This window comes from Arthrobotrys flagrans, assembly GCF_004000055.1.
Source record: "Arthrobotrys flagrans strain CBS H-5679 chromosome Unknown unitig_8, whole genome shotgun sequence".
Classification (NCBI taxonomy): Eukaryota; Fungi; Ascomycota; class Orbiliomycetes; order Orbiliales; family Orbiliaceae; genus Arthrobotrys; species Arthrobotrys flagrans.
Window position 1 is genome coordinate 3552685 of NW_027137553.1, and position 21514 is coordinate 3574198.

Genomic DNA, 21514 nt, shown 5'->3' on the forward strand with positions numbered 1-21514 from the left:
CGATTTATGGGCTTTGATAGACTATATATTTTCATGAGGAGACGAATTTTCTAACTTCCATCATATACATTTGCATTAATATATTTGTATAATACTGCATCTCGCATTTCTTTTGTTTATTATTTGCATCGGACTGGCGAAACTCCGGTGTGCTTTGTTAATAGTACATAATGAGATGGAAACTGCATGCTTAATTTGATTCACCAAGTCGATTTTAGAGTTTGGCTAAAGACAGGAGGTCTTTTCTCAATTCTTGGTATTTCAAAGATCGACCGTAAGAAAAAAGAAAGGTTCCGGTCGGGACAATTGTAAAGCTCGACCTAGCTAGCCTTCTTACTAACAAAAAATACCACAAAAAGTCCACATGATCAATACGACGCATACGTAATCATCCTGCAAATCGCCGAATCTAGCGTTCTTAGTAAATTTCAAGATCTATCGAATTTTCGGTTGAAATTTTTTGCAGATCTACGGAAATCGGTAAACGGACCTCGGGTGCGGAGAAGTCCTTTTCGGGCGTGGGACACGTTTCGAGCGGCGTTTTCTGTAACACAAAAACGATCCTATCGCGTGTGAAGTGGGATTCGGGAGGGCCTTACTTTGTACGGCGGCTAAGATTGGTTCTATAAAATTGCATGATTTTAAGAGTTTTAAAGCTCCGTCGGCCGATATTATAGCGTTATATCTTTGTTTGAATATTCCTATATGGAGAGTTTCTATTCGTAGAAATCCCACCTCTGATATCTATGGACCGTGTATGTTATTTATAAGACTTCAATGATATATATTCTAGTTGATAGTAGTCATATTTATGATTCTTGGCCGCGAATGGTAAATATGCGGTATCTTGGATATCCACTTCCTTGAAGCGATCAAGACGTATGGGTAGATGCAGAGCTCGGGTGATACAGGGGCATCTGTGATACGGTGTTCTGAATCTTTTGCATATGCCTATGATATTTTATTAATCTGACAGCTTCGGGTCTGTTGATCGAATACGACGGTACTGCGTAAATTAATAAATTTATATTTAATTCTCAAGATAGCTTCGGGACCAATGATATCTACCTTGATCCTTTAGTATATCTGCGGAAAATGGGACTTTTCGGGGAAAGCTGTTACCTTCACCAGGCGAGCACCCGAAATACGACACAAAATAATAAGCTGCGTAACATCGTAAACCGTGTCATCACGATATAGATCTTGAAGTTAAGATTAAATTTCGTCCGTAGCATGGGCTAATGGTTCTGGAGCATGGTTCTCCATGAAAATTGCGCAACTCCCACGCTTGATAAATTAAACAAGGAATCCTGTTAACCGAGAAGAACCAAGGGATGAGAGTAAAGGAGCTAACATAAAATACCCTTGATTGTCATCAAGCTTGACCCCTTTCTTGGACTCCAGTCTGAAAACGGATCTCGAGATCTCGCAATTGAGTTCCCCGCGCACGTGCCGTGAAAGTACAACGCATTGTGCCATGTTAGATAATGGCCTGGCATCTCAGGCCTCGTCTGAATATAGGGGTATTAGCTCATGAAGGGGGAGGGGTATTTTAACCAGACAATTGTTCCGGATACCGAATAAGGATACTTCTGTGTAGTAATTGAGGTTGTGATGGTTAGGGAATTGATAGGAGTACTGCTGCTGTGGTAGACCAACGCAACGCCGTGAATTGGAGCTCGAAAGAGAGTCGCCCACACAGCCAGCAATATCGATACCGCCTTCAACCTGCACCGAGCCTGTTACCCTCTCTCGTTTACTACTTCTTCATCGCTTATTCCTCTGACTTGAGCTACATCTCCCTCATCTCCCCTCCTCGCCATCTCACCGTCTATTGGCTCCATTTAGAGCTTTCTAGAATATTAACCCTATAGAGCACAAGGCTATAACTTGCTAGTTGGTGGATAATATGAAATTTCTTGCCAGGAACACGATATCGTAACACAAACTACTAGGCTATTAGACCTTGGATATAACTATGTGCAACATATATACAAGTGTAATTAGTTTAGCGCATATATATGAATGATATCATGATATTGTTTTTGTTGTTCATCCCCCTCCTCTTGTCGAAGGAGTACTAGGACCGTCCGCACAGTACCTCGTCGCATCGACATTCAAGTTCGCGAATTTGTGCCAGGTGCGAGCATTCCTAGTAAATTTCTCATATCAGACCGATATTATGCCTACTTACGAGCAACTCATGTCCTCAGTCTCAATTTATGTGTATATAAGGGCAATATTCCCTTGGAACTATTATTGTGAGGAAGTGAACATGTAGGCTCTGGGAGCCAAGCAGCAAAAGTACTGCCCCATCAGCTATACGCAGGAAGTGTGCAGAGAATAGAACGTGTAGGCAGAGAAAGACCCGAGAGACTGAAAAGAATAATAATATATATATATATATATATGAGAAGACAAAGATACGATCTTAGAATAACAAAGGAAATTGTTGGACAAAAGGAAATCGTTGTTGGACAAAAGAAAGTTTTATAGAAAGAACATCAATAACATAATTTATAGAACAAAAATGCAACAAAACACTGCGACCACCTATTTCCACCACATTACTACAAGAACCATCTTCATCAGCACATCTGCTTATCCCCACAAAAGCGAAAACAATAGTTATCTAGAGTACCCGAGTCTATTCTAAAAAGCAAGATTACGATATTTGTTCCTAGCGGTCGTTATTTTATTATTTACGACTATAGAGAGCCCCCTCGAGTTTTCCGCGGTTTCATAGAGGATCTCAGTCTTATCGCCAAACATATTTATGCCTTGCCTCAAGGACACCAGGAAGAGAGCGTAAGCTACCACTCCGGAAGCCTTATTTATATCTTTTTTTAAAAAAACCTAAATACCTTTAAATTGCTTCTTCAATTTATCCGCGTAGTTCGGATAAAAGCGGGAGGAGAAGTTGCTTAAAGCCATTTATGTTAGTATTATAACTAATTAAGGATTTTAATAGTGGCAACTTGAGAAAACGAGCGGTAGATCCATAAACTCGAAGGCAAATGGAACTCCTACTGGTTTGGTCAATGATTCTGGTCCCGTTGCGTTCTTGATACCAGACTACGCGGATCCGGAGTCTCTCGGATGGAAGTTAGAAAAGGTCAATGGTGAAGGCGAAAGACAGCATATGTAAGTAAGCTACAGCCCGGCCTCTTCGATGATACGTATATATATAAATTAAGTACCTATATACATGCGTGTACCACCACGAGAACAAGTTAACAAATTCTACCCGTAACCGCCAGAATTACAACCAAGGACGGTGATCTAGCCTGGACGGTTACCGATGTACTTACTTATAACGCGAACTTGGTGAGCTCAGAACAAAGGATCAATCCCTCCAGGGTTGGGGGTGCTCTCAAGGGATTGGTAATAATCAAAAATTGTCATAGATTGAGCTACACCCAAAAGATGGCTCTGCACGACAGGTGTCCACCTTTATTGAAGATGAAAGGGGCTCAGAATTTTAGGATTGTACGTACTAATCCAGTTCCGATAAATGAGGAATATGAATACTCCTAGCATCGTACTAATTACCGCGAGCGCCACTGTTCTGGAAAGGGGCTTGATGCTGATCCCCAGAGCCTTTTCGGTTACGGGAAGAGACAGAAGACGTTCTGCTCTTAGATCAACGAGTAAAATAGGCCACCCAAAGCTCAATGATGCCTTGTGGTACTGCGTTGGATATTCAGGTGAAATTGCTCCTTCATTTTCCTTTGCTTCGTTGAATCATATGGTCGATTCTGGCGATTTTTGTCTTTATTGATGCAAGTTGGTAAGTTGGGATTGCGTAAGACTAGCACAAACACGTTTAGGCACCCATGGCCAACAATATCATATGTCTATCAAAATAAAGAAAGTAGGGATCAAAGATCGTAATCTTTTGTTAATTTAAATTAGTTGGTACTATGGTACTAAAGATAACCAACCGAGCCCGGGGTCTGAATCCTGGTGGGCGTGTTGGTTGTTGTATTTTAATTAGCGCTATAGAACCGTGCCACAGTAGCCGCCTGAAGTCCTCTTTGAAACGGAACATAGTGGCACCAGCACCCTGGCCTTGAAGGCACCCTTTACCGAAGAATTCTGGAAAAAAAAAAAAATTTACATTCACATTTACGTTTAGAAGGTGATTGAAGGTGTTTATTAAATATCAAATTTCTTTTGATTTGAAATATACAGATTGGAAGGTAGTAGGAAAAATAATCTCAAATAAACCCAAGCCCAGTCGCTATGCAAAGGAGTGTATCCGGTTAGTGTTATAATACAAAAAAAGATAGATAGAAAATCAATTCCAGCAGATAAAGAAATCATTTTAAAAAATATCTGCTATTTATATGCAGGTCGTAGATATTATTAGGTCTTGCCATGTTCCGGTTCCGCACTGTATGGCGGAGGCAAGGTAGAATGTATCGTGCAATTGGTACAGTTTAAGGGAAATGCGAGACCATATTATCTAGTCTTTTGAACAAAAAACACAAATCGAGTCGTAAAAGTGGAGTTTAAGCCATGATCAAGGCAGTGAGACCAATGACACCGGCAAGCATGACGGTGCTGAAAGCCTTGAAGGAGGAAGCAGCGCCAGTGGCGATTGGTGGGTTTGGAGTGGTTTCGTTAACTGGAACTGGAACAGTTGGGTAGGCAGTCACCATAGTAGATGGGACATATTCAACTGGTGGAGTAGTAGCCTCAGCTGGAATAGTGGCTGGGACGGTAGCTGGAGCAGTTGGTGGAACGTATGGAGGAGCAGTGATGGTTCCTGGAACGAGAACTGGCTTGGATGGCTCGGTGGTGACAAGCTTAACTGGGCAGACAGTGACGGTCTTGACAACAGTCTCAGTGGTGTAGCTTGGAACATAGCCTGGCTGGGTGGTTTCCTCTGGTGGGGCAGTGGTACATGGAACAACGACAGTGGTAGAGACAGTGATGGTGGAAGCACCGGTGGTGACTGGTGGGAGAGTGACATAGGTAGGAACGCAGGTAACAATGGCTGGATTCTCTGGAATGTGCTCAGCGCAGAGACCTTGCATGTACTCGAGAGCCTTGGAGACTTCGTCATCATCGACACCCCAGGCTTCAACGCACTCAGCGACGCTCTTGATGTACTCTGGGTTGGGGCAAAGGCACTTGACGTCACCGCTGTTGACACACTGGGTAATCTTGGTCCAGGTCTCCATACATTGTGGGAGGACTGGTGGACAGCCGGTCTCAACTGGAACACTGGGCAAGGTGGTGTAGACATCAGTTCCAGTTGGGGGGACGCTCTCGATCTCGCTTGGAGCAGGAGTCTCGTATGGGATGCTGGTGTTAGCAGGTGGGACGTAGACATCAGTAGGCGGGACGTAGACATTAGTGGGTGGAACATAGACATCAGTGGTGGTGGGGACATCCTCAGAAGTAGTTGGGACAGCCTCGGAAGTTGGGACACCAGTGCAGGAGTACTCGGTGCATGGAGCCTCTTCGGTGGTAGTTGGAATAGCCTCAGAAGTAGTCTCAGTGGCAGTGCAGGAGTATTCAGTGCATGGGGCTTCCTCAGTAGTGGTTGGAACAGCCTCAGTGGTAGAATCAGTAGCAGTGCAGGAGTATTCAGTGCAAGGAGCCTCTTCAGTAGTAGTTGGGACGGCTTCAGTGGTAGTTCCAGCAGTGCAGGAATATTCAGTGCAAGGAGCCTCCTCAGTAGTAGTAGGAACGGCTTCAGTGGTAGTGTCGGTGGCAGTGCAAGAATACTCAGTGCATGGGGCTTCCTCAGTAGTGGTTGGAACAGCCTCAGTGGTAGTATCAGTAGCGGTGCAGGAGTACTCGGTGCATGGAGCCTCTTCGGTGGTGGTTGGGACAGCCTCAGTGGTGGTATCAGTGGCGGTGCAAGAGTATTCAGTACATGGAGCTGGCTCAGTTGTGACTGGGACAGGAGCAGAAGTAGTGGTTGGGTTGTTATCACATCGGAACTTGATGTGATGGATGTTGAACTTGCACTTCTTCTTGTTCTGGGAGCTCTTGTGGATCTTGCACTTCACGCTCTTGGCTCCACCGCACTGAGTGTTCTTGATAGGGGTAATACCAGTCCCGCACTTGCTGACGTGCTTGCAGCTAGAGCCGTCGGGCATACCATAGTGGAACTCAATGACGGATTCGTACTCCAAAGAGATATCGAATTCTTCAACGGAGAACTTCTTGTTGCACTTGATTTCATTGCCGTAGGTCTCTGGCTCGACGTAGGAGGAAGCACATTTGTTCTACCGGGATTGTTAGTGAATGCCAATCAGAAAGATCGATATTTATTTACTTACTCCAGTGCCACGCCCCGATCGCCTTTGGAGCTTGCTCTTCTGGCACTTGTATCCAGAGAAGTCGAAGTCATCGTACTTTGGCAAGTCACCATCTGGAGCATCGGAGAAATCGTATCCGGTGTTCTGCTGTGGGGTACATCTCTCATTGGAGTATGCTGGAGGCTCGAACTTCTCACGACCACCGCATTGCTTGCCACCACAGTCGTAGCTGTTGAAAGGTTGTGTCCAGTCGATGTAGGTAGCGGAAACTGCCTGAACTGCAGCCAAGGCTCCGAGGAATTGGATAGCACCCTTCATTTTGAATGCTTAGATTTAATAAACTTAAACTGTTGTAGTGATGTAATGATAGACTTGAAATGTGAAACTCGATATAATGATTGTTTAAAATAAACTGTCTGGCCAGGCAGAAAACTATTAAAAAATGGCACAGCCTGGGGGTATCAGAAAATCGAAATGTGTGAAGTTGGATATTGGAAAAAGGTTGAGCGAGTGTCACTGCACAAGCAGCAAAAGTACAACAGTATAGGGAAAAAAGATATAACAACGAAGGTCGGAACAAAGAGGAAAAGACGCTTGGGAGAGGAAGGAATAGAAACGTCTGTGAAGGTAGGACTTTATGCGTCTTAAGTACGTGATGCTGATGCATATTGGTCGGTCTATTCTGATAGATGTCCAACCGAAACAAGCAATAATGCATTTACTATTTTGGTGCGCAGCCGGCTTGCCCTGCGGCCCTGACAGCGAGGCTTGCAGGGGGGTTTCACGCCCTTTGCTGGAGAAGCTAGCGTCCACACAAAGGCCGGACAAGGGCAAGTACTGTGTAGCGTTCGCATCTGGCCGACCAATCCGAACAGTTTGATGCTCAGCCGCCCCACAACATTGTGTTCCTGCAGAAAAAGCACATCTCATTCCACCCTGTTTAGGCCGTTTGAGACTGTTAGCATGTTTGAAGTTATCTTAGATACCCCTTGGCTCTGCCAAGGCCCGTAGAAAATTTTTGAAGTTGTGGCCCCTGAGCCATCTGATTTGCTGGCTGGTTAGCACAGAGCAGTCATCAACAGGCGCTCAGATCTGGCAACGGCGCTGCAAGACTTTGCAGAGGCAATGATTCCGCAGGACCGCAAAATCTGATGTCGTGCAGATTGACACTTTGGGCGCCGCTATCCCGCATAGAACAACCGAACGACGAAGTTTATGAATTCATGTATGCAGTCACAATGTAATTTTACAAGATTACAATATAGCTCAGTTAAGGTTTGGCTTCATATTGTTGTTTCCCTATTCTCTTGGTATATCAGACGGAATTGCACTGAGATTGCAATATAATGGCAACGAAAATACTAGGCTCTTAAGTTATGCTGGAGAAGTTTTCCAACTTCCAAATCCGATAGTTACCGCCGATGTGTCCCCGCTTAACATTTGAGCGCCAGGCTGGCGTCAATCAGTTCACTGTGGTCTGGTCTATGAGGCCAATTGACAACGGCCTCAGACATTCCCACCAAAAATAGTTTTTGGAACAGAGCAACCTGGCCAACGTGAACAATCCTGTTTAATTTCGACCCGCGTATAGAAAAATTGCCTATTATCAAAATCTCGATAAGTCTCGGCTTTATCTTGTAGCATTCTCAAATAGGCAACTTTTAATCTATTAAGATTGCGTTGGAAAACACCGATGAACAGTTCCGATGATATCGGTGCTTAGTATCACGAGATATAGCGTTGCGGTAGCTGCGGAGAAGCAATTCAAGTTCCGTGGATCGAGCTCGAGGCAGGACAGCGGACAAAGCCCCTGAGAAGCTTGAAAACCGCTTACCGGCTCCTTTTCGAGATTTTCGCTTTACCATACCCAAAAGGTGGACGGGTGTCTTTTCGGCGAAACAAGTAATCAGCCATATATATCATTGTACAGGTTTCATGCGGCAACCATATCAGAATCGCCGATTGGGAATGAATTTCTCGCACTTTTCTGGAATCAAACTTGGTGAATACGTTGAAGAAACTTTTTGTATGTAGTCAGGCTTACGAATGTAGTGTAACTATACTCTGTACTTGATAATACTTAACGAAAAAGCGAGTTTTCTCTGTGGTAACGGCTGCATCCCTTTTCATGCGCAATTAAAAATTTAATATGTTTAAACGAATATCTATCATGCCATCTTGGCCTTAAGGTCTTTCAACTATCGGACAGTCGGAATGTTTGCCGCTCTTTCAGACATGTTCTCGAGCTCCATAACATGCCCTCCTTTGTCCTTCTTGCCGATAGCCGGAGCAAGGGGCCCCGCGATCTTTGAACGGGTTGGCTAATTATCAAGGAAATCTAGGCACTGTTCGTTTGAGCCAGCGCGCGTTCCATTAAAATCAAGAACAAACGCTTTCTCGATGCCCGAGGATGAATTCACTTCTCGAGACGGAGGGGGAGGCGCAGCTCTAATCCCTAACATCATAACAGTGCAAATGCAGCTGGGAAACTTCTTATCTGGCCCGTGTGCTTTGACGACGGTCGGGATTTTTCCAGGCTCCAAGGAAGTTATAGACGACACCCGCAGGCCTAGAGACCTCAGTCCTTCCAGACAACAACAGAAGAGCAGCTCATATGCATGTATACTAACAGGCTGTATGTAGTGTTATCCACGCCGTCATGATACCATGATATCATACGATTAACGCTGTTTAAGTTGTTGGCATAAGAAACAAATGTCCACAAAAGAATTTATGCGAGATTGGTAATATCGTGTATTTGTCTTGCTATGACATCTACATCGTTAAACCGTGGGTTTACCATATAGCGCATATATTGTTATAGCGTTCAAAAGTAATGAGCTCGAGCATTCTCGTATGTCGGTAACTCGACATGATATCAATTCCAATAGGAAATCAACCGAAGCAATCTCCTCCCTAATTGCTTTTCAATCAATGTTAATATCGAGTTCATTCAGAACCCAAAAACGCCGAATGGATAATACCGTCCTCCCACCCCTTAGCGAAACCCATACCACCACGTGAGGGCCTGAAACTCGAATGCCAGGAATGGGTCAAGGATGATGCCTCTGGAATATTCCCGTCTTCAGCAAAAGCTTTCTCTTTGCCGCCGTTAGAGGTTGTTGATCGAGCGGCATCTACACAGCCTCACTCTTTTGTTCTATCTGTAACGTGCGATGTTACGGGCGCTCACCTCTTTTGGACTTCTAACCGTTTACGATTCTATTACCGTGCTCTCGGGACAAGCCCTATATTCGCAAGACTGTCCTCATAAAAACCTAAACGAAGGGGAGAAACTGCAAGAGGATTGTGCCCGCGGTCCGAGGCGGTCTCAGATCGAGAGTGCAGTTGTTCTGGTCGGGGAAAATGGACAGGGGTTTTGGTCCTTCGATGCCCGCTTCAAATGAGGAAATTCCACCACGCTTCCAACACAAAACTACGAGACGGCCAAATTTATACAGACTCCGCCACCAAGTACAAGCAAAATATTCCATACCTAACATAGCTATATTAGCGAAGGATATAGAACTGAGCTCCCAGCTGACTTGGTTCGGTATTGTGACCCACTTGTTAGTTGCTCTGATATGGACATAGAACTACAAGGAACGATGATGGGTCCAGTACTCTGTAGTCCCCAAGAAATGATTCCAGCCCAATCGATCTTCGCGGATCGTTGGTGTGAGCAAAAGAATGAATTAGCGGAAAAAACCGTCTAGGTACCGGCTGAAAGAAACGCCTATTTACAATTGACTCCTCTATGGGACTCAGACAAAAGCGGCTTTGCGCTATGAAAAATTTGGACTCTTGGTCCGACTTCGACATCCACTCTGTAGACGTCCAAGAAATGAAGGACAACCCTATATCAAAACAGACACCAGCATTGCCATCAACAGCATCGAGCCGTTGCTGGACTAGAAGCTGCTTGCCTTCCGTGAGGCCGAGTTTCCCCTTCTCCATTGTCCTCCACCACATCTAATGAACTTCTTTTTTGATAACTAGCGAGAGCAAATTTGGTAGCTTCACAACAACCAAATGGAAGCCTAGAAGTCTAGCAAGACAGGGCGTACTTCTTCACACCATTGGTCCATGAAACCCCAAAGCGAGTCTCAGCAAGTCCTCCGGATTTCCATAGTTCATCGACAGCCGAAAACCAAAAGAAGGGTTTGCCAGTTGTTCGCATCCAGCAGGCAATAGCCTTGAAGTATTGTTTAGCGTTGGGAACTGTCGGGACAGCCTGGCCAACGGTCTTCCCCTTAGAAGGCCAACCAGTCTCGCCAACAATCAGCGTTTTCCCAGCCATTTTGGCTCCCAGCGCCCACCAACCCTGTTGAAAAGCTTTGAGGGCCAAGTCAACCCGACAGCCACCGTAATCTAGAGGTATCTATCGTTAGTTCTACATTCAAATCCAAAGCATCAATCGTAAGCTAACTCTTACATGGATAACTAGTAAGTAGCACGGCGTCAGAGGCATCCAAGACCTGTTGGTTCGCTGAGTTGAGAAGGGGGGCTATCCCTTCACTCGTTCCGATCGGGACATTGGTCTTGCCATATGAATTCTGGACCATGCCTTTTACATCCTATACCAAACGGGCATATTAGCACACTAGCTCTCGACATCTACTATAGTTATAATAGACAGAATCGATTGCATTGTCTCACTCACCCATATGTATCCGGCTAATTGGCTCGAGGAAAGACCCCCTCGAAAAAGTTCTTCACTCCCCACGGAAACTCCGAGAATGAGGTTGCCGTTGCTACCGAGGATTTGGCGACCTAGTTCGTTCTTCTCGCTATCAAACTATTGATCGGCATTATTAGCGAAACGTTTTCAACACATGCGAGTCCACGAGAAGGCAGCAGTATTTCCGTGGAAAAAACATGTTACAAAATGCAACAAACATCAGAAATTCGAGTAACACTTACAGTAGCACGAGGTGTAGCCCACAATCCAGCCCACACCTTGATACCTCCAACCTCCTTAGCAGCTTGCAAGGCGTTTTTCAAAGCTGAACATTGGCTAGTGGTGAAGAGCTTGACAACAGTAAAGGAGAAGTGCGAGCTCCTGTAAGCCTTTACTTGCTTCAATTCATTTCTCCAGTCCTGCAGAGACTTGCAGGCACCACTGTTCTACAAAACTATATCAGCCGAAGCTCACGGTTGCTACGAGAGCAATGAGACTCTTGTGGTACTGGTCCACAAAGGATCACAAATTCTAAAAGCAGGGTTGAACTTACGGTATATGCTCCTACATTAAACCCAGCGAAGTACCCGACGGTCGGTCGATATACCATGCCTCTAGCACGAAGCTCATTCCCGTCAATGGATGCTGTGAGGTTTGATGGTACTGATTTGGTGCCTTGTTAGTTACCAACAACAAGCTGTTGTTGCCTAATTCAAGGGTGCTACATACAATCTGAAGGCGCAACCTCAGGAACCGGAATAGAGGGGTTGAAGGGAGAACTCTTCAATGACCTTGGATCGATCTCGACGTTGACGGGATGTCCGAGACCCATTGTAAGGAAAGTGGCGAAGACTGGAAGTCCAGCGATGACTTTGAGGAAAAGCATGATGATGCTCGGATTCTAGCGAAGTTCGATATAAATAAAGCTGTAGACTGCTGACAATCAAGACGTTGTTGAATATACACTGACGAATAAACCGATAGGTCTTTTGTTATAATCGATATGGGTTAAGGGGTGTGATTGTTCGAGGTAGAGGTTGGTCGAGATGAAAATAAGGAAGGAGCTGTAATTCGATTCGATCCAGCCTTTTGAGTATCTACCGAGACGATTGAGTGACCTCACTATATGGAGCGCCGCTATGGGGACTTTTGATACAAAGAAGCTCAAAAAATAACTGTACAACGGCAAGCCGATGTCGAAATACAAAACCAAAAATAACAAGGAACAGGTTAAAGGAGTGTAACTGTCGAACTTTCGACTTTGCAACGATACTGCCAGGATCGAGTGCACTATGGAATTAAATCTAGACCAACGTAATCAAGCACGGGACCTAGGATGTTTATATACTTCACCCATGGAGTTGGGTGGGTATCGTGGCCCCTCTTTCAAATATTCAAAGTGAGGGGACGGTACTGGCCAGCTTACGATTTTTTATTTTTTATTTTTTTTTCTCAGACATTGCAAAACTGTCCGAGGAACGACAAAAAGGTCTCTAAACCGGTGGGGGCGGCTTCTCCCTAGCCTGTAATCCTTCGCCTAGCAGGGTGCACAGGCCCTATCAGATGCAAGGTACGGAGGCACTATGTATGTACGTACCTGCAGACATCCATTCAGCAAAGGAGTTCGGGCCTATATACATACATGAGTGCATTATCATTGCATGAGCGATATTGATCCTGCCATCTTACTCACAGCGGTTTAAGTTCATGCAAACGCCTCCCGGACTTATATCTCTGAGTGTTTCCCGGTTCTCGGTTCTCTTTCACTGGATCTCTGCTCCGGTTTTGAGAGGACATGTTAAAATAGTGCTTAAAGTGTCACATATCTGAATAGGAGCACAGAATCTCTACAATTTCATTGGTGCTTTATATCCAATAAGGTTCGGGAAGGCCTCCGAGACTGAGAGGAGGCGAACTAGCTGAGCTGAGGCGAAATCAGATTTCGTCAAGGGGACCATAAAGATAGTTGTGTATGAGTTGGCGGCGCAGGAGCTTGCAGGATTTGTTGAGAAGCACATGCGCATATGCAAAGGAGCTTCGAGCCCCCCAAACGGCGGCTTTTCCCACCCCACCTGTTCCAGCCAAACCCACCTATTCCAGTCAAATTCGCCCTGCCAGCTATTGAACCTTCTGCGATCAAGGCGTGATTGGTTAGTCGCTGATGAGCCCAGATGGGGGGCCGAAGCTACTGTCAGGGGTAAAGCTTAAGCGAAAGATTCAGGAACGAAGCGGCTTTCCAGCCAATATTCAGGAACACCAATCAAGCGGCTCCACGAGGCCAAGTGGGTGGTTCCCAAAACCCGGGCTGGAAAAATCGACCGGTTCGGAGGGTGAGATTTTTCTGCAAATGTCTATTGTGTCGAGAAATTTCTTTCGAGAAAAATTTCTATTTAGACAAAGAATTATAAAATGCCTCGTTCTTTCGGAATATCTCGACAGCTCCACTTCGTTGCATATCGGTAAAAAGTTGGAAATACGCTAGCTAACCAATCGAAAACAAGAAAAAGATAGAACGCTGGAAAAACTATGTCGAAGAAGTGAGGGGCAGTACGTCAGCAATGTCCTCGCGCTTTGGTTCCTAGGATGTAGTTAGGTTTTACCTTTTAGAACAGAAATAATTCTAGACCAACCCTTGACTTCGGGCTGGGCATAAGCCACTCATTACTATTCTCCTTGTTTATATGAAAATAAAATTGAAAATCTAGACCTAGATATATTTCACCAACGGATGTGAGTCAAGTTGAACAGGGAAGATTAATGACCGTATGATGCGACATACAAGCTTAGAGATTAAATCCACCCTTCACATATCCCATATTCTTTCATCTGGATCGACGAACATTGTGTCGGTATCGTAAGGACTTGAGCTCGGTGGGGATGAGTAAGGGCTACTCGGGTTAACCGGCACATGTACCTCAGCGGCAATATCCGAGACTGTCAGCGTAACCACAGGGTCAACATTGCTAGCTAGAATCGGCGTCGCTGGCTGGTCCGGACTTGATCCTCTTCTTTTTTGGTGAGAAGAATAGAATCCGGATCTATCTTCGAACATTTCTCTTTCGCGTTCAAAAGTATTTGTATCATGTCGCATGATTAAACCGCGGTCCTCAGGATTGTTCGCCATCTAGATAATCGAGCCTCGATGTTAGCACCTCATGTATCGGCACTTTCCTGATTATAAAAATCGTTGGGAAACACAAAACAGTCGACCATGCATGCGAGGCGGCAGAAAACTTACAAATAGCCTGACGATCCAAAATCCATTGTCCCCAGTTACAATCTCTGCGTTTAGAGGAAACCCGCTATTATATTTGTGATAGGTTTGAATTATCGCTGTCATAAACTGAAGAATTGATGAATCGGAAACACAAAGCTATAATCATTTACGCATATTTCGTTAGTATCCACGTTCAGATTTGTGTGCCTGACCGAATTACTAATATATCTGGGGCAAAGTGAATCTAGTTCCTAAGAGAAATCTTGGGCATATCCGAATATCCGGCTTTTTCTCCAGTTTCCAGGATGTGGACCTACCCCATAACAAAAAAGGTTAAAGGCTGTTAGAACGACAGAGGCATCATTTAGATGCGGCCATGTACTTCTCAGGCGATCTCTCAATAAGGTCATTGCCCTCATAGCATGCGAGTGGGTCATCTTTGTGAATACAGGCCAGTGTGGGCTCTGGGTTAGAGCTGCATCGCCTGTCGATACGAGATGTTAGTGACCATTTAAGCTTCGTAGCGGCATAAAGGCTAACCTGGGCCTGTAACATACCAGCACTGAAAGCCATAACGGCATTACTAGTCATATCGTCCTGCAAGACAATGCAATGTAAGTTTGATCCCTTGACCACGATGCAACCGGTGCTGTTGCATTGTATATTGACAATACCAGTACCCATTCTAAAAAATCTGTAGGTGCAGCCACTTACCATCAGTGCGATTTGCTGTGAATCGACATGGAAAAGCGTCGAGATCATCTTTGCGAAATCCGGGCTGCACATCGACGAGAACGTCATCGGGCTACCCCAAAAGTTGGCAAACCTTTCTTGGAGGCGAGCCGAGTTGCTGTCTATGATCCGATAGGCTGGGGGCTCCCGTATCATTGTCATGGGTGACCGTCTAGGTGGATGCAACCTCCTTCAAAATGGCAAAGCTTAGTTCTAGATCCACATTACGGGACTATGCGGCTCATAATTAGGACCTACATTGCAAGGGCAGCATTTCTCACGGCACTAAGATCATCTGTTTCGGGCCTTTGCGGTGGGGGTGAAGCAGACGCAGACGACAAAGTGGGTATAAAGTCATCTTGGTCATGAAAACGCCTACTACTGTGGCGCATCAACGAATCTTAGCCGTCGTTCCTCTAATGGGGTTTCCACCTTAAAAAGCTATTTGAAGCACCTTTTACTGGAATGGGGGACATTTGTTTCCTCTTCTGCTTCACGTTCTATCTTCTCATTCCTAGCACTTAACGGCTGCGAGCATTGGTACCCATGCTCCTGGCACCTATTGCACTTCGCGCCTGGCCATACTCTGCCCTCCGGCAGACACTAAACATCGATTAGTGGGCCATAAACGGAACCGTTTGTATCGCATTTTAATTGATTCAAGTTTGCAAGCCACAAAACTGGAAACGTACCTTTTGTTTATCCAACCGACACCGACTACATTTTAATATCTCCTTGTGTTTTTTACCTTTTTCTTTTGGCATGGGGTCTGCACAAAAGAGCGCCCATGCGATATGCACGGGCAGCGGAACGGTTTACTTGCCTCGCAACTTTGACTTGGCTGGGTGGTGCGGGAGAGGCGGCGTGTGTCGTCGAAAAGCGAACCGGTGCCACTTGGACAAGGGCTCAGAGACCACTACCCCAATGTACCAAAACCATGCAAGTGTCCACAGATCAGGTTGCAGCTCCGCAATATTTGTATCTCGCAATTCTCTCTTTTAATAGTTTGTTTTTGAAGAAACCGATCTGCCGGACTTTATCCAAAAAGCTTAGCCTGAGACAAAATACCACACTCCTTCTCAAGAAGAAGGCCGGAGTTTGAGGTGCTTCCTTATTCACTGTCCGTATATGGATTCGACTCGAAATAAGACTTTTTTTCCTCCGTTTCACTTGAGAAATGGGCCGGTTAGAGAATAGGAAGGAGATGCCCAGAGTCGTTTGCTAGCTCTACGAGTCTGTTGGCCGCCGATAATACCCCGTAAGACCTATCGTAATAGGTGTATTTAACAACGTGGAGAAGGTGGACAATGAATGTCGTTCGCAATTTTGTCTTGGCAGTATGCAAGGGTGTGCCCAAAGCCGTAAGGGTGCACGGGCGGGGGATCAGCTTTGATATAAAAGTTCTGGGCTAGACGGGTGAGCCGACCAGGAAAATAATATTCGAAGGTTTCATTGTTCCCAGATTCTTCAATTTTGTATTCCAAGATCTGGTTCGAGTGCCTGGTTTTTGGAAATCTAGAATCAGTATCACCTAAGCTTCAGTCTTTTTTGAAAGAATGTGCAGAAACGACCATAACCGACAAGGGCCCGCACCGCCTATCTCCGACTCGCTAGGAGCTCCTAACTTACCTGCATCTCTTCAACACATACAAACGTCAGAACTTCGCGGTCGATGCAATTTTCTTGGTCCAAAGAATAGTCATCTTATGATGAGGACTTAATTCCCTCTTGTCGATACCTTCGTCATTCAATGACAAAGCAGACAGCAACATACATTGACTCCGCCATCGGCATGGTTTTACCGGGCTTAGCACTTCTAAATACAGGCGTTGTGTCCTTCGGCTGTGATGTCATTTACCGAGGCCGATGATGGGTTCCCAGCGCACAAATTGGCCTTTTATATACCTGGCCTACCGTCTGGAGAAGGGCTAGCCGAATACATGTGAGCTCGGGCCTTCGGAACTCCACAATTAGGCGAGACGCATGATCTAGGTCAGTCGTTTCGAAGTCTGCATCGATTATAATTCTATGACAATAAAAAATCTTCCATAAATTGACAATTGCTGGAATATTCAATCTCTACGCTCGAAAAAAATGACGGAGAATAGTCGTATAATCGCGTTGCTATACTTGGGAACTTGTTTCTCAAACAGAAACCCGCTCGCCGGTGCGTCATGCTGAATATGGGGTTCCGTGGAATCGCATGTGGACGCGGCTTTCGGCGTTCTTCGGAAATTTCATTGCATGGATACATTAGCTGAAGATCAGACAATTGGGGGTGACAGTCTTGCCTTTTCAGAGTCATTGTTATACCATATATGTGGGACCGCAGTCGCAGTTGGGTTTGATGCGCAATAAGCTTATATCGAGGACTATAATGACCAGTATGACTCGAAGTGTTCTGGTACCGAAAGTTTCTAGAATGTTGGGTTAAGTCAGCCGCAAAGACATCTAAAAAGTCCATTCACAGCTGATCAACCTCATAGGTAGCATCTGACAAGGACAGGGGTTTTTGGCGCTCCATTAAATACTATGCCATAATGATCCTAGCTTAGGTCTGTTTGGTCTCGTAAACCAGTCTTCGTGATGCATCGACGTGATTCGGCTTCTAGCAGGTATATCTTGGCGAGTATCGACACACCAAATTACGGATTCCCATTGCAAATGAAGTTCAATATCTCTAGTTCGAGTGCGCTGAAATACAGTGTATTATATTAACAGTAACTCCATGATCTTATAGAAGTATTAGAAAATCATTAAAGCATATCTATCCTGAAGGCTAAAAAAATATCAATTCATCACATGGATTTCTAGAATTCGCTGACAGTAATGGCGAAAGCCCCTCCTCCACTGTTGCGCATGGTGTGCAAATGAAAGGGCCGGTTATGTGAAGCTAAGGCAACCTAATTCGGATGATTGTCGTTGTTTCCACCGCAATTAACCCCCGTCAAGGTAAATAATTGAATATATCTTGGATTTTTCAGTCGTTGAGGTTCGACGGATCCCGAGTTCCTCCCGTTTTTTCGAACACTCCAGAACAATTCTTTCGCTATATATTGAATTATGAACGGATAGGTGGTTAGAAATAAATTATTATAACCTGTAAAATATATAAACCCACTCACCGATACTGATCGCTAGATATCTAGATCAGTCGCCAGTACTCCATACTTCCACCAATAAGGGGCACCTGGTTGACGAACTTCGGAGCGACAAGCGTGGCCCTTCCGACAGTAGAGTATTGCAATGCTGGCCCTCCTCTGCATTGTAGTTTATAGTAATCTCCCTTGTTATCTCTTCCCGCTAGGGGGAAGTTACACTGTTAAGTAGGTAATTAGAATTGATTGTTTACAAAAGCACTGAGAGAAGGAAACCAAGTCTTGCATTTGCATCTCTATCGCCCGGACCTAAACTCTCCCGCCCAAATACGATCAACCTAGAGTCAATAGGCAGATCTAAGGGCTTTTATTCGATAGGAAGCTGTAGAGTGTTTGGTTCTGCCGCTCAAATCCCGTAGGTAGCGCTGCCAATCTTAACGCTGATGAAAATAGGATGCGACCGTTCATGTTTGATGTATGACGAATTGACTTGAGTCTGACGATTTTGGGGAATAAGTATGATTAATATGGTGGGGCTATCGGGCATAACCTGGATATCTTTATTGATTGATGAAGATAATGTTTCTAGTGATCTGATTTGAATAGGAAACTTGATACTATGGTAGAGTATTTTGTAGGAACACAACGTATGTACGTATTTATATCTGTTGATAACTTTCTGAAAGGAAATTCATATCGACGATACTAAATCTACGGAATTAAGATTGCATTTACACGAGGGATGCCAATGCGCCCCCTGGCATAAATTCTACCAACAGGTTGATAGCTATACTCTATAGCTTAAGTATATAAAACCGTTTGAGTTATCCGGTGCCTCCTCTTTATGGTTCCTGAGGAACTGGCACTTAGGAATGTGGCGTTTGGACTAAATCGACGGGGTTCGAAAAGTTGACTGTGGTAAATTAATTTGGGCCTCGGAAAATGCGTTGGTGTGGTTTTCTCACCAGATTCTAGGCTGTTTTAATGCGAGAGTTGAGTTCAACTATGGAATGGTGCGAACAATTTAGATACTTGATCGACGATTTCGGAAACAGCCTCTAGAGCTTGGGCATACCTCTAAGGAATTCCCCCGATTGTTGTTTCAATACCGAAATTATTAATATTACGAGAGATAACTCCTCTTAGCTGCAGCTGTCGAGAGTTAAAGGGTGTACGCAATACCCCGATAGCACAGTTGACCGAATTCTGCCAGCCTATCGATATAGTCGATACAAAGCGTTAAATACTAGGCCCTGGATTTCTAGCTTTCGAAATACTCTACACTATATCTTAGGTCAGCATCAACTCGACGCTCGGCCTGCAGAGTTTAATGCTATGTCAATGTTAGAGGAGGGTCGATTCCCAGCCTCTCGTCGAATAAAGTTCACAGATATATACCAAGCGGTTTCTCAAACTCTTGGGGATAATAATGTACAAGTACGATGTTTTTAGACCACCTATTTAATTCGAATATTTCTACAGATTCAGAGGGCTAGAATGCAATGTAGAACGTATTAACAACACATATGCACATTGAATAAATTTTCCTTTCCAGCTCTGAAGTTCAAGGACTGTTAGGTATGCATCATGACAGCCTATTCCGTGCATTATAACTGCAACATTTTACCCTTCAATGCTTCTATATCACTTGTTACACTTCCGCGCCGCATAAATGGCAGCTTCTTCATATGCCTGCCTTCAGATACTTTGTCCCACATGTACCATACCAAGATCGTGACAAGCATTAATGGCGCAGTCACTGCAGCATATATCCAGGTATTTGACGCCACACTGAATACCTGTCTTGGTAATTGAAAAACGCCACCCCAAAGATGGTCGCCACAAAACTCGCCGGTAGGAAGAATGTGGTCAAGGCGGCAATTATTTTCATCGAAGGCCCATCTCTTTTCGCCTCTTGCGCAATCAAAATGTTAGTATAAGCATCTTGTTGCGTGACTAAGTTGAACACAAGATTCATTACTATGTCCTTTCGGTTTTTGTAGCTTGTCAGCCACCGTTTGTGCGTCTGGGCAGAATGGCGCAGGTATGCTAGTGCGTCGGCCGTCTTGTGGTATTCGTCGTATTTGAATTGTGCGAAAAGTAGTGGTTGGATGACTTGATAGGCTTCTAGCATACGGTCGGACACCATGATTGCCGTATTAGAGCTAGCTAAGAGAGAATCTGCGTCTTGTGAGACCATATGCAGCTCTGTCGTGAACTTCTCGAGCTTCCGGCGATCGGATGGCTTTTTCGCATATGCGTCTACTTCATCTAATTGATCATATAGATGGGTCCGTAAGGCTGTCATCACAGGCTTTAAGTCGTTAAGAGACTCATGAGTTATTAATGCGCGAATGAAGAATGGATCGGCGAACGGCCTTCGCGTAATGTTGTTATCTTCGCTTCGGCAGAAAGATTGGAAAAGTCGGTCTTTTACAAGGGCATTTTTTGAACAGTTAACTCCAGTGACTACAAGGTAGAACACTCGTTTAGTTGGCAAGTCGTAAGACATGTAGACACCCCATGGTTGCTGGTTTTCATGGATGTTCCATCGAGGGTGTTGATAAAAAAATTCTAATATCATGAAAGCATCAGAGTCTGGAATCCGGGAATTAACGGGTCCAAGAAGGTACCGTAAATACCTGTCCTTTTTATAGATCGTAAGTGGAAGAACTCCCAGGGCATCGTAGTTAGGCTCCCCAAGGAGGAAAGGGAGAAACTGCGGCGATACGTGGTAACAGTCGAGCAGTTTCTTCGCAGTATCCAAGCTTGGGGAGCTTTGCAGTCGGAAATTTAGGCCGACTGTATTAGGCTTGACAAGAGAGCAGAAGCTATCTTCTAGTTAACTTCAAGTTCTATGAATTCGAAATGGCAAAGACAAAGAGATCTCAAGAACATAGCATGCGTTTCGGGCTCGACTGGTGGAGTCTGTGCCCTTTGGGTAGTTTCCTATATGGCCCCAGTTAGTTTGTAAATATCATGAGCCAAGATACGTGAACGAAAATTATAGGACAAAAATCTTACGAAAAGAAATTCCTCTACTCCCCTGTCGTATACGCCATGCGGGAGCGATCCTTAGCCCTGGGCAAACTGAAATATTTCACATGTTGTCTTCGAGGAAAAGTTTTTCTCATTCCTTAGAATACCTTGAGAATGCTGGGCGTCATGGACCTTTGGTACTAGTGACTCGATATTGTTCGGATACTGGCTGAAGTCCAAATCCCTCCGCCCAACAGCTACACAGTTTCTTGCTAAGCGAGTAGGCGGAAGCCGTGCTTGCGCCGTCTGGGGGTTAGAGAAAGCTAGGTAAGCTGCAAGTTAGTCGACTTTTGTGTCATTTTCGCAATAAATTAGATTTATTAAATCTTTGAATGTTCGCGCTTGTCTTGTCTCCAAGATCGCAGCTTACCTTCAAACAGGATAGTGGACACGGAAGCGAATGCTTTGAAATATGAGCTTAAGCTTAGGTGGAGTTAAACCGGAGCTGAAATCTAGATCTTTTACCTAC

General features: G+C 44.7%; 5 protein-coding genes across 5 annotated transcripts; 1 reads left to right on the forward strand and 4 right to left on the reverse strand.

Annotated features, from left to right (window-relative positions):
• Window positions 1–2530: 2530 nt before the first annotated feature.
• DFL_007516 (uncharacterized protein) lies at window positions 2531–3148 on the forward strand (the record flags this gene model as incomplete). Its single annotated transcript, XM_067637110.1, has 3 exons — window positions 2531–2637; window positions 2715–2808; window positions 2972–3148. The coding sequence occupies 3 exons, from the start codon at window positions 2531–2533 to the stop codon at window positions 3146–3148; spliced, it is 378 nt and encodes a 125-aa protein (XP_067488659.1).
• A 1366-nt stretch (window positions 3149–4514) lies between these two features.
• On the reverse strand, window positions 4515–6596 carry DFL_007517 (uncharacterized protein; the record flags this gene model as incomplete). Its single annotated transcript, XM_067637111.1, has 2 exons — window positions 4515–6245; window positions 6300–6596. 2 exons carry the CDS (start codon window positions 6594–6596, stop codon window positions 4515–4517), a joined length of 2028 nt encoding a protein of 675 aa, XP_067488660.1.
• Window positions 6597–10326: 3730 nt separating this feature from the next.
• Window positions 10327–11845, reverse strand: DFL_007518 (uncharacterized protein; the record flags this gene model as incomplete). The annotated part of the gene is made up of 6 exons (XM_067637112.1): window positions 10327–10649; window positions 10714–10855; window positions 10942–11076; window positions 11202–11405; window positions 11513–11622; window positions 11689–11845. 6 exons carry the CDS (start codon window positions 11843–11845, stop codon window positions 10327–10329), a joined length of 1071 nt encoding a protein of 356 aa, XP_067488661.1.
• Window positions 11846–13762: 1917 nt separating this feature from the next.
• Window positions 13763–15672, reverse strand: DFL_007519 (uncharacterized protein; the record flags this gene model as incomplete). Its single annotated transcript, XM_067637113.1, has 8 exons — window positions 13763–14083; window positions 14198–14332; window positions 14494–14660; window positions 14734–14773; window positions 14891–15098; window positions 15167–15289; window positions 15363–15511; window positions 15601–15672. The coding sequence occupies 8 exons, from the start codon at window positions 15670–15672 to the stop codon at window positions 13763–13765; spliced, it is 1215 nt and encodes a 404-aa protein (XP_067488662.1).
• A 4090-nt stretch (window positions 15673–19762) lies between these two features.
• Window positions 19763–20691, reverse strand: DFL_007520 (uncharacterized protein; the record flags this gene model as incomplete). Its single annotated transcript, XM_067637115.1, has 2 exons — window positions 19763–20580; window positions 20649–20691. The coding sequence occupies 2 exons, from the start codon at window positions 20689–20691 to the stop codon at window positions 19763–19765; spliced, it is 861 nt and encodes a 286-aa protein (XP_067488663.1).
• Between the last annotated feature and the right edge of the window lie 823 nt (window positions 20692–21514).